This window comes from Coregonus lavaretus (genome assembly GCF_964263955.1).
Source record: "Coregonus lavaretus genome assembly, chromosome: 2".
Taxonomy (NCBI): domain Eukaryota; kingdom Metazoa; phylum Chordata; class Actinopteri; order Salmoniformes; family Salmonidae; genus Coregonus; species Coregonus lavaretus.
In genome coordinates, this window is record NC_139989.1 from 50,749,949 (window position 1) to 50,763,300 (window position 13,352).

Consider the following 13,352-nt stretch of genomic DNA (forward strand, 5'->3'; position numbering starts at 1 on the left):
AGATCACAGCTGAGATCACATCCAGCTGTCTCTCCTTTATGTTGTCACAGACTTTTCTCACTTACTACCAGAATGAGAATAAAAAATATAACATTTTGAAGAAATATGACAGTTTACTTTCAGATGTTGCTAAACACACAGATGTGTCCATCCCTGAGCAGTGATGTCACCACCAGCAGAGTGATTGACAGCTGACAGCTGCATGGCCACCCAGAGAGGAGGGGCAGTGAGGACATCATTGAGGTCACCGGGGGTCATGGGGTGAATGGAATGCAGGGTAGGAATGCACTGTGTGCCAGGGGACCCATTCCATGGGACAACAACAAGGATGAGCACATACTCCCAAGGGAACCATACCACTGGACAACAGCAGAGGAAAGGAGAGAGCACAGTACAGTACAGAGACAACTAAGGGATTCATTCCTTCAACAGAATGTTTAAATTACATTTAAAATAAGAAGGGCGATGCCAAAAGGGATAAGGCTGGAAAAACAACAATGCACAGAAACATGCAAGATCCCAGCGACCAATAGACAAATCAGTTATTGGCAGGAGAGGTCAAAGGTCAACTAGAGGAGTGTGTGAGGGCAGAAGGGCAGGGGAATTAAATATTCAAACAATGTACCTCATCTGGGAAAGGGTTAGAGGTCACGAATCAGAAATGTGACATTTGGGGGGGAAACAGTGGAAATAGCAAGCTAGGTATACAACACACAGACAGACAACATAAGGACAGAATAGTGTAGTCCTCTGTAGACTGTCACTTCACAGGCCTGACAGAGAATTTAAAATGAAGGCGGCTAGGTCCAGTGAGTTGAATAATTTATTGAGATAAAATGTAAACCACAGAGATAGGTAGGGGACGATACGATGTGCCTGACTGACTGGGGTTGTACGCTTGGGCTGTATGATGTAATCTGCTGTACCCATCTGGATATGTGTGTCAGTGAAAGAGATGTGTTCCTGTGAGAGCATGTGTGTGTGTTTATTTAGGGTTGCAAAGCTACCAGTATTTTACCAAACATACTGGAATCCTCTGTAATTTTGGTAATTAACAGGTAATCTATGGCAATCTATGGTAACTTTGGTAATTTATACTTGAACTAAAACCTTTTTTATTCATATATAGTATACATTGTTTTATATCTGTGTCCATATCGTACATGAGTTTCTAGTGGATAGACTATGGTTCAAGAGAAAACAGCCTAATTAATGAAAAAAGATTCTAATCAACAATTGCATTATTTTCAATTAACTCCGCAAACTTTTCCAACTACTGTATTTTTTCACAACTGTCACCAGTTTGGCCTCAATACATTTACAACAAAGACATAGTAAAATAAAAAATAAAAAGGGTGTAAAAGAAATACAAAGGATATTTTCTGAAAACCTCATATTAAACACTAATGGCATTCACTAAATTGATGGTTTATATTTAGGATGTTTTACAGCGTTGTCATTTTATTTGTTATTTTAAAAACATCTTATTCGATTAATGTATATATTTTACATGTGATAAGGCCACACAGAGGGCAAGAGATAATTCATGAATACATTTACATGCACACAAATAATTCGATATTAAACTGATTATGGCAGTAGGCCAAGTATGGAAATAGTCATGTAAACACCTTACTCTGCTTATCTTAAATCGGCGTACGGTCCAAATCTAAGCAAGCATACGCCGACTAAAACATCTGGTTTTCTGAGCAATCTTTGGAATGATTAGGGCATGTAAACACCTTCAATCGGCATTCTAGCTGTGTGATCTGAGCATGTGCCAGCACCAGTAACGCAAGACTCCCTCTTATGCACGAGTAAAGTGAGTTTGGAAAAACAAAGTATGCATATTAGAATTAGTTTTCACATACAAACTTTGTATGGCCCAACTCACAATCAAAAAGGTTTTGCAAAAATAACATGGCCACTGTGGTCAAACGTTTTTTTTTAGATTGACGATTTTCAGAATTTATCTAAAGTCTCATCAGTAGCCGTATTTCAGATGTGTCCATGTAAACAGGATTATTAGGGAAATCGTTCTTCTTGCAAACATGTACATGTTTTAAACGAAATTGTGTTATTGTGTGCATGTAACCATGCTCAAAGACACCTGTGATAATCTGAAGTACCAAAGGACACTAGATGTCATCTGATAAAATTCCATATATTCCTTGAAAGTTACCAAAATTCTGGTAGTTTACTGGTAAACTTAGAAGGTTTCCAGTAACATACCCTCCCTTTGCAACCCTATGTGTATCAGAGTGCTGTATTAGGTGTGTATGGGCAGGTTCTGTGGTGGTTCTGCAGGTAGGTTATTCTGGGCCTCTTGGACTTCTTGTTCAACAGGAGCTTTAGCACCTGAATGAGAGCGCGAGAGAGAACATTCCATTACTGAAAGAACCCATCAGAGGAGACAAAAGCAAAAATGTCCCCAACTCACTCCATCCCCGCTCTTTTTAAACTCCTCCTATCTCGTTTACCTTGATCTTCCAGTTTCTGCATCTCTTGGTGGAACTGTAGTTCTCCGTTAGGACCCGTAGGAGGCTGCCCCTCCACTGCCTGTTTCTCCTTCCTCTGAGACATCTCTAGTACTGCCTGACAGAATCAGAGAAACATTTGAGTCATAATTCCTTCAATAATAATCATATGGCTACTCATAGTTTCATATTTCACTGACGGTATAATCGCTATAGTAAGAGTATGGCTTATTTGACAGTATTTTGCTGTTCATAGTATGGCTATCCACAGTGTATTGATGGACAGATAGATATCCTCCATACCACTATGTAGAGTAAGTAGTGGTTGTCTACCTGTTGGTACTCTCGTCTCTGGGCTTCCAGGGCCTTGCCCCTCTCCTTCAGCAGATCCTGCTCCTGACGAAGAGACTCCACCCTCCTTCCCAGCTCCTCCTCCTTGGTCCGCAGCTCCGCCTCAAACCGCTGGAGCTCAGCCTCTGTGAACACCGGCTTGGTGTCGTCTAAAGTCTGGAGGGATGGGGAAGACGAATATGAGTGGAGTCTGACGTCACGCAACACACAAGCTATAAAACTACCCAACGTCCCTCCCTTACTTACATCCCATTCTTTAGGGCTGTTGAACTCTTTCTTGTCTGTTGATTTAAGGAACTCTTCCAGGCTGACGAGTCGATCTTCATTCATGTCCACCTGTCAAAACAGAAAACAGCTGAAAAAAGTAATAGATAACAGATAGAGTGAAAGGATGAGAGGTGAACAGACAGAGAGAGAAAGGATGACAGGTGAACAGACAGAGAGAAAGGATGACAGGTGAACAGACAGAGAGAGAAATGATGAGGTGAACAGACAGAGAGAGAAAGGATGAGAGGTGAACAGACACAGAGAGAGTGAAATGATGAGAGGTGAACAGAGAGAGAGAGAAAGGATGAGAGGTGAACAGAGAGAGAGAGAAATGATGACAGGTAAACAGACAGAGAGAGAAAGAAAGGATGACAGGTGAACAGACAGAGAGAGAAAGAAAGGATGACAGGTGAACAGACAGAGAGAGAAAGAAAGGATGACAGGTGAACAGAGAGAGAGAGAAAGGATGACAGGTGAACAGAGAGAGAGAGAAAGGATGACAGGTGAACAGAGAGAGAGAGAAAGGATGACAGGTGAACAGAGAGAGAGAGAAAGGATGACAGGTGAACAGAGAGAGAGAGAAAGGATGACAGGTGAACAGACAGAGAGAGAAAGGATGAGAGGTGAACAGACAGAGAGAGAAAGGATGAGAGGTGAACAGACAGAGAGAGAAAGGATGAGAGGTGAACAGACAGAGAGAGAAAGGATGAGAGGTGAACAGACAGAGAGAAAGGATGAGAGGTGAACAGACAGAGAGAAAGGATGAGAGGTGAACAGACAGAGAGAGAAAGGATGAGAGGTGAACAGACAGAGAGAGAAAGGATGAGAGGTGAACTGACAGAGAGAGAAAGGATGAGAGGTGAACTGAGAGAGAGAGAAAGGATGAGAGGTGAACTGACAGAGAGAAAGGATGAGAGGTGAACAGACAGAGAGAGAAAGGATGAGAGGTGAACTGACAGAGAGAAAGGATGAGAGGTGAACAGACAGAGAGAAAGGGGATGACAGGTGAACAGACAGAGAGCGAAAGGATGACAGGTGAACAGACAGAGAGAGAAAGGATGACAGGTGAACAGACAGAGAGAAAGGATGACAGGTGAACAGACAGAGAGAGAAATGATGAGGTGAACAGACAGAGAGAGAAAGGATGAGAGGTGAACAGACACAGAGAGAGTGAAATGATGAGAGGTGAACAGAGAGAGAGAGAAAGGATGAGGTGAACAGAGAGAGAGAGAAATGATGACAGGTAAACAGACAGAGAGAGAAAGAAAGGATGACAGGTGAACAGACAGAGAGAGAAAGAAAGGATGACAGGTGAACAGACAGAGAGAGAAAGAAAGGATGACAGGTGAACAGACAGAGAGAGAAAGAAAGGATGACAGGTGAACAGAGAGAGAGAGAAAGGATGACAGGTGAACAGAGAGAGAAAGGATGACAGGTGAACAGAGAGAGAGAGAAAGGATGACAGGTGAACAGACAGAGAGAGAAAGGATGAGAGGTGAACAGACAGAGAGAGAAAGGATGAGAGGTGAACAGACAGAGAGAGAAAGGATGAGAGGTGAACAGACAGAGAGAGAAAGGATGAGAGGTGAACAGACAGAGAGAGAAAGGATGAGAGGTGAACTGAGAGAGAGAGAAAGGATGAGAGGTGAACTGACAGAGAGAAAGGAAGAGAGGTGAACAGACAGAGAGAAAGGAAGAGAGGTGAACAGACAGAGAGAGAAAGGATGAGAGGTGAACTGACAGAGAGAAAGGATGAGAGGTGAACAGACAGAGAGAAAGGGGATGACAGGTGAACAGAGCTCTGGATAAGAGCGTCTGCTAAATGACAAAAAAAAAAAAAAAAAAAAAAAAAGAGAGCGAAAGGATGACAGGTGAACAGACAGAGAGAGAAAGGATGAAAGGTGAACAGACAGAGAGAAAGGATGACAAATGAACAGACAGAGAGAAAGGGGATGACAGGTGAACAGACAGAGAGAAAGGGGATGACAGGTGAACAGACAGAGAAAGGATGAGAGGTGAACAGAGAGAGAAAGGATGAGAGGTGAACAGACAGAGAAAGGATGAGAGGTGAACAGACAGAGAGAAAGGATGAGAGGTGAACAGACAGAGAGAGAAAGGATGAGGTGAACAGACAGAGAGAAAGGATGAGGTGAACAGACAGAGAGAAAGGATGACAGGTGAACAGACAGAGAGAAAAAGGATGACAGGTGAACAGACAGAAAGGATGACAGGTGAACAGAGAGAAAGGATGAGAGGTGAACAGACAGAGAGAGAAAAGATGAGGTGAACAGACAGAGAGAAATGATGAGGTGAACAGACAGAGAGAAAGGATGAGGTGAACAGACAGAGAAAGAAAAGATGAGGTGAACAGACAGAGAGAAAGGATGAGGTGAACAGACAGAAAGGATGAGAGGTGAACAGACAGAAAGGATGAGAGGTGAACAGACAAGAGTGAGAAAGGATGAGAGGTGAACAGACAGAGAGAGAAAGGATGAGAGGTGAACAGACAAGAGTGAGAAAGGATGAGAGGTGAACAGACAGAGAAAGGATGAGAGGTGAACAGACAGAGAGTGAAAGCATGAGAGGTGAACAGACAGAGAGTGAAAGGATGAGAGGTGAACAGCCAGAGAGTGAAAGGATGAGAGGTGAACAGCCAGAGAGTGAAAGGATGAGAGGTGAACAGACAAGAGTGAGAAAGGATGAGAGGTGAACAGACAAGAGTGAGAAAGGATGAGAGGTGAACAGACAAGAGTGAGAAAGGATGAGAGGTGAACAGACAGAGAGAGAAAGGATGAGAGGTGAACAGACAGAGAGAAAGGATGAGAGGTGAACAGACAGAGAGAAAGGATGAGAGGTGAACAGACAGAGAGAGAAAGGATGAGAGGTGAACAGACAGAGAGAGAAAGGATGAGAGGTGAACTGACAGAGAGAGAAAGGATGAGAGGTGAACTGAGAGAGAGAGAAAGGATGAGAGGTGAACTGACAGAGAGAAAGGAAGAGAGGTGAACAGACAGAGAGAAAGGAAGAGAGGTGAACAGACAGAGAGAGAAAGGATGAGAGGTGAACTGACAGAGAGAAAGGATGAGAGGTGAACAGAGAGATAAAATATGAGAGGTGAACTGACAGAGAGAAAGGATGAGAGGTGAACAGAGAGAGAAAATATGAGAGGTGAACAGACAGAGAGAGAAAGGATGAGAGGTGAACTGACAGAGAGAAAGGATGAGAGGTGAACAGAGAGATAAAGGATGAGAGGTGAACTGACAGAGAGAAAGGATGAGAGGTGAACAGAGAGAGAAAAGATGAGAGGTGAACAGAGAGAGAAAGGATGAGAGGTGAACAGACAGAGAAATGATGAGAGGTGAACAGACAGAGAAAAAGGATGACAGGTGAACAGACAGAAAGGATGAGAGGTGAACAGACAGAGAAAGGATGAGGTGAACAGAGAGAGAAAGGATGAGAGGTGAACAGACAGAGAGAGAAAAGATGAGGTGAACAGACAGAGAGAAATGATGAGGTGAACAGACAGAGAGAAAGGATGAGGTGAACAGACAGAGAGAAAGGATGAGGTGAACAGACAGAGAAAGAAAAGATGAGGTGAACAGACAGAGAGAGAAAAGATGAGGTGAACAGACAAAGAGAAAGGATGAGGTGAACAGACAAAGAGAAAGGATGAGGGGTGAACAGACAGAAAGGATGAGAGGTGAACAGACAGAAAGGATGAGAGGTGAACAGACAAGAGTGAGAAAGGATGAGAGGTGAACAGACAGAGAGAAAGGATGAGAGGTGAACAGACAAGAGTGAGAAAGGATGAGAGGTGAACAGACAGAGAAAGGATGAGAGGTGAACAGACAAGAGTGAGAAAGGATGAGAGGTGAACAGACAGAGAGAGAAAGGATGACAGGTGAACAGACAGAGAGAGAAAAGATGAGGTGAACAGACAGAGAGAAATGATGAGGTGAACAGACAGAGAGAAAGGATGAGGTGAACAGACAGAGAGAAAGGATGAGGTGAACAGACAGAGAAAGAAAAGATGAGGTGAACAGACAGAGAGAGAAAAGATGAGGTGAACAGACAGAGAGAAAGGATGAGGTGAACAGACAGAGAGAGAAAAGATGAGGTGAACAGACAGAGAGAAAGGATGAGGTGAACAGACAGAGAAAGAAAAGATGAGGCGAACAGACAGAGAGAAAGGATGAGGTGAACAGACAGAAAGGATGAGAGGTGAACAGACAGAAAGGATGAGAGGTGAACAGACAAGAGTGAGAAAGGATGAGAGGTGAACAGACAGAGAGAGAAAGGATGAGAGGTGAACAGACAAGAGTGGGAAAGGATGAGAGGTGAACAGACAGAGAAAGGATGAGAGGTGAACAGCCAGAGAGTGAAAGCATGAGAGGTGAACAGCCAGAGAGTGAAAGGATGAGAGGTGAACAGCCAGAGAGTGAAAGGATGAGAGGTGAACAGCCAGAGAGTGAAAGGATGAGAGGTGAACAGACAAGAGTGAGAAAGGATGAGAGGTGAACAGACAAGAGTGAGAAAGGATGAGAGGTGAACAGACAGAGAGAAAGGATGAGAGGTGAACAGACAGAGAGAGAAAGGATGAGAGGTGAACAGACAGAGAGAGAAAGGATGAGAGGTGAACTGACAGAGAGAGAAAGGATGAGAGGTGAACAGAGAGAGAAAAAGGATGAGAGGTGAACAGACAGAGAGAAAGGATGAGAGGTGAACAGACAGAGAGAAAGGATGAGAGGTGAACAGACAGAGAGAAAGGATGACAGGTGAACAGAGAGAAAGGATGAGAGGTGAACAGAGAGAGAAAGGATGAGAGGTGAACAGACAGAGAAAGGATGAGAGGTGAACAGAGAGAGAAAGAATGAGAGGTGAACAGACAGAGAGAAAGGATGAGTTGAACAGATAGAGAGAGAAAGGATGACAGGTGAACAGACAGAGAGAAAGGATGAGAGGTGAACAGACACAGAGAGATTGAAATGATGAGAGGTGAACAGAGAGAGAGAAAGGATGAGAGGTGAACAGAGAGAGAGAGAAAGGATGACAGGTAAACAGACAGAGAGAGAAAGAAAGGATGAGAGGTGAACAGACAGAGAGAGAAAGAAAGGATGACAGGTGAACAGACAGAGAGAAAGAAAGGATGACAGGTGAACAGACAGAGAGAGAAAGAAAGGATGACAGGTGAACAGAGAGAGAGAGAGAAAGGATGACAGGTGAACAGAGAGAGAAACGATGAGAGGTGAACAGACAGAGAGAGAAAGGATGAGAGGTGAACAGACAGAGAGAGAAAGGATGAGAGGTGAACAGACAGAGAAAGGATGAGAGGTGAACAGAGAGAGAGAAAAAGGATGAGAGGTGAACAGACAGAGAGAAAGGATGAGAGGTGTACAGACAGAGAGAAAGGATGAGAGGTGAACAGACAGAGAGAGAAAGGATGAGAGGTGAACAGACAGAGAGAGAAAGGATGAGAGGTGAACTGAGAGAGAGAGAAAGGATGAGAGGTGAACTGACAGAGAGAAAGGAAGAGAGGTGAACAGAGAGATAAAATATGATAGGTGAACTGACAGAGAAAGGATGAGAGGTGAACAGAGAGAAAATATGAGATGTGAACAGACAGAGAGCGAAAGGATGACAGGTGAACAGACAGAGAGAGAAAGGATGAAAGGTGAACAGACAGAGAGAAAGGATGACAGGTGAACAGACAGAGAGAAAGGGGATGACAGGTGAACAGACAGAGAAAGGATGAGAGGTGAACAGACAGAGAAAGGATGAGAGGTGAACAGACAGAGAGAAAGGATGACAGGTGAACAGACAGAGAGAGAAAGGATGAAAGGTGAACAGACAGAGAGAAAGGATGACAGGTGAACAGACAGAGAGAAAGGGGATGACAGGTGAACAGACAGAGAAAGGATGAGAGGTGAACAGACAGAGAAAGGATGAGAGGTGAACAGACAGAGAGAAAGGATGAGAGGTGAACAGACAGAGAGAGAAAGGATGAGGTGAACAGACAGAGAGAAAGGATAACAGGTGAACAGACAGAGAGAAAAAGGATGACAGGTGAACAGACAGAAAGGATGAGAGGTGAACAGACAGAGAAAGGATGAGGTGAACAGAGAGAGAAAGGATGAGAGGTGAACAGACAGAGAGAGAAAAGATGAGGTGAACAGACAGAGAGAAATTATGAGGTGAACAGACAGAGAGAAAGGATGAGGTGAACAGACAGAGAGAAAGGATGAGGTGAACAGACAGAGAAAGAAAAGATGAGGTGAACAGACAGAGAAAGAAAAGATGAGGTGAACAGACAGAGAGAGAAAAGATGAGGTGAACAGACAGAGAGAAAGGATGAGGTGAACAGACAGAGAAAGAAAAGATGAGGTGAACAGACAGAGAGAAAGGATGAGGTGAACAGACAGAGAAAGAAAAGATGAGGTGAACAGACAGAGAGAAAGGATGAGGTGAACAGACAGAAAGGATGAGAGGTGAACAGACAGAAAGGATGAGAGGTGAACAGACAAGAGTGAGAAAGGATGAGAGGTGAACAGACAGAGAGAGAAAGGATGAGAGGTGAACAGACAAGAGTGAGAAAGGATGAGAGGTGAACAGACAGAGAAAGGATGAGAGGTGAACAGACAGAGAGTGAAAGCATGAGAGGTGAACAGACAGAGAGTGAAAGGATGAGAGGTGAACAGACAGAGAGTGAAAGGATGAGAGGTGAACAGCCAGAGAGTGAAAGGATGAGAGGTGAACAGACAAGAGTGAGAAAGGATGAGAGGTGAACAGACAAGAGTGAGAAAGGATGAGAGGTGAACAGACAAGAGTGAGAAAGGATGAGAGGTGAACAGACAGAGAGAGAAAGGATGACAGGTGAACAGACAGAGAGAAAGGATGAGAGGTGAACAGACAGAGAGAAAGGATGACAGGTGAACAGAGAGAAAGGATGAGAGGTGAACAGAGAGAGAAAGGATGAGAGGTGAACAGACAGAGAAAGGATGACAGGTGAACAGACAGAGAGAAAGGATGAGAGGTGAACAGACAGAGAGAGAAAGGATGAGGTGAACAGACAGAGAGAAAGGATGACAGGTGAACAGACAGAGAGAAAGGATGACAGGTGAACAGACAGAGAGAAAGGATGACAGGTGAACAGACAGAGAGAAAAAGGATGACAGGTGAACAGACAGAAAGGATGAGAGGTGAACAGACAGAGAAAGGATGAGGTGAACAGAGAGAGAAAGGATGAGAGGTGAACAGACAGAGAGAGAAAAGATGAGGTGAACAGACAGAGAGAAATTATGAGGTGAACAGACAGAGAGAAAGGATGAGGTGAACAGACAGAGAGAAAGGATGAGGTGAACAGACAGAAAGGATGAGAGGTGAACAGACAGAAAGGATGAGAGGTGAACAGACAGAGAGAGAAAGGATGAGAGGTGAACAGACAAGAGTGAGAAAGGATGAGAGGTGAACAGACAGAGAAAGGATGAGAGGTGAACAGACAGAGAGTGAAAGGATGAGAGGTGAACAGACAGAGAGTGAAAGGATGAGAGGTGAACAGACAGAGAGTGAAAGGATGAGAGGTGAACAGCCAGAGAGTGAAAGGATGAGAGGTGAACAGACAAAAGTGAGAAAGGATGAGAGGTGAACAGACAAGAGTGAGAAAGGATGAGAGGTGAACAGACAAGAGTGAGAAAGGATGAGAGGTGAACAGACAGAGAGAAAGGATGAGAGGTGAACAGACAGAGAGAAAGGATGACAGGTGAACAGAAAGAAAGGATGAGAGGTGAACAGAGAGAGAAAGGATGAGAGGTGAACAGACAGAAAGGATGACAGGTGAACAGAGAGAGAAAGAATGAGAGGTGAACAGACAGAGAGAAATGATGAGTTGAACAGATAGAGAGAGAAAGGATGACAGGTGAACAGCCAGAGAGTGAAAGGATGAGAGGTGAACAGCCAGAGAGAGAAAGGATGAGAGGTGAACAGAGAGAGAAAGGATGACAGGTGAACAGAGAGAAAGGATGACAGGTGAACAGAGAGAGAAAGGATGACAGGTGAACAGACAGAAAGGATGACAGGTGAACAGACACAGAGTGAAAGGATGAGAGGTGAACAGACAGAGAGAAAGGATGAGAGGTGAACAGACAGAGAGAGAAAGGATGAGAGGTGAACAGACAGAGAGATAAAGGATGACAGGTGAACAGACAGAGAGAGAAAGGATGACAGGTGAACAGACAGAGAGAGAAAGGATGACAGGTGAACAGACAGAGAGAGAAAGGATGAGAGGTGAACAGACAGAAAGGATGAGGTGAACAGACAGAAAGGATGAGAGGTGAACAGACAGAAATGATGAGGTGAACAGACAGAGAGAAAGGATGAGAGGTGAACAGACAGAGAGAAAGGATGACAGGTGAACAGACAGAGAACGGATGAGAGGTGAACAGACAAAGGATGAGAGGTGAACAGACAGAGAGAGAAAGGATGAGAGGTGAACAGAGAGAGAGAAAGGATGAGAGGTGAACAGACAGAGAGAAAGGATGAGAGGTGAACAGAGAGAGAAAGGATGACAGGTGAACAAAGAGAAAGGATGACAGGTGAACAAAGAGAAAGGATGACAGGTGAACAGAGAGAGAAAGGATGAGAGGTGAACATACAGAAAGGATGAGAGGTGAACAGACAATAGTGAGAAAGGATGAGAGGTGAACAGACAGAGAGAGAAAGGATGAGAGGTGAACAGAGAAAGGATGACAGGTGAACAGAGAGAGAAAGGATGAGAGGTGAACAGACAAGAGTGAGAAAGGATGACAGGTGAACAGACAGAAAGGATGAGGTGAACAGACAGAGAGAAAGGATGAGAGGTGAACAGACAGACAGAGAAAGGATGAGAGGTGAACAGACAGAGAGAAAGGATGACAGGTGAACAGACAGAGAATGGATGAGAGGTGAACAGACAGAAAGGATGAGAGGTGAACAGACAGAGAGAGAAAGGATGAGAGGTGAACAGAGAGAGAGAAAGGATGAGAGGTGAACAGAGAGAAAGGATGACAGGTGAACAGAGAGAGAAAGGATGAGAGGTGAACATACAGAAAGGATGAGAGGTGAACAGACAATAGTGAGAAAGGATGAGAGGTGAACAGACAGAGAGAGAAAGGATGAGAGGTGAACAGAGAAAGGATGACAGGTGAACAGAGAGAGAAAGGATGAGAGGTGAACAGACAGAGAAAGGATGACAGGTGAACAGACAGAGAAAGGATGACAGGTGAAGAGACAGAGAGAGAAAGTATGACAGGTGAACAGACAGAGAGAGCGTGAAAGGATGAGAGGTGAGCAGACAGAGAGTGAAAGGATGAGAGGTGAACATAGAGAGAGAGTGAAAGGATGAGAGGTGAACAGACAGAGAGAGTGAAAGGATGAGAGGTGAACAGACAGAGAGAGAAATGATGAGAGGTGAACAGAGAGAGAAAGGATGAGAGGTGAACAGAGAGAGAGAGAGAGAAAGGATGAGAGGTGAACAGAGAGAGAGAGAAAGGATGAGGGGTGAACAGACAGAGAGAGAAAGGATGACAGGTGAACAGAGAGAGAAAGGATGAGAGGTGAACAGAGGGAGAAAGGATGAGAGGTGAACAGAGAGAGAAAGGATGAGAGGTGAACAGAGAGAGAAAGGATGAGGTGAACAGACAGAGAGAAAGGATGAGAGGTGAACAGACAGAGAGTGAAAGGATGAGAGGTGAACAGACAGAGAGAGAAAGGATGAGAGGTGAACAGACAGAGAGAGAAAGGATGACAGGTGAAGAGACAGAGAGAAAGTATGACAGGTGAACAGACAGAGAGAGAGTGAAAGGATGAGAGGTGAGCAGACAGAGAGAGAGTGAAAGGATGAGAGGTGAACAGAGAGAGAGAAAGGATGAGAGGTGAACAGACAGAGAGAAAGGATGAGAGGTGAACTGACAGTCAGAAAGGATGAGAGGTGAACAGAGAGAGAAAGGTTGAGAGGTGAACAGATAGAGAGAAAGGATGAGAGGTGAACAGACAGAGAGAGAAAGGATGACAGGTGAACAGACAGAGAGAGAAAGGATGACAGGTGAACAGACAGAGAGAAAGGATGACAGGTGAACAGACAGAGAGAGAAAGGATGACAGGTGAACAGACAGAGAGAGAAAGGATGACAGGTGAACAGACAGAGAGTGAAAGGATGAGAGGTGAACAGACAGAGAGAAAGGATGACAGGTGAACAGACAGAGAGAGAAAGGATGACAGGTGAAC

At 44.4% G+C, this 13,352-nt stretch overlaps 1 protein-coding gene across 1 annotated transcript in view; it reads right to left on the reverse strand.

Moving 5' to 3' along the window:
* Window positions 1-810: 810 nt before the first annotated feature.
* Window positions 811-13,352, reverse strand: part of LOC311143757 (nucleobindin-1-like) — a 24,507-nt gene continuing 11,965 nt past the window's right edge. The window contains exons 10-13 of the mRNA XM_084179635.1: window positions 3,075-3,164; window positions 2,811-2,984; window positions 2,481-2,595; window positions 811-2,358 (exon numbers count right to left, since the gene is read on the reverse strand). Coding sequence (XP_084035761.1) covers window positions 2,270-2,358; window positions 2,481-2,595; window positions 2,811-2,984; window positions 3,075-3,164 — 468 coding nt within the window. The 3' untranslated portion in view covers window positions 811-2,269. The remainder of the gene's footprint in view (window positions 2,359-2,480; window positions 2,596-2,810; window positions 2,985-3,074; window positions 3,165-13,352) is intronic.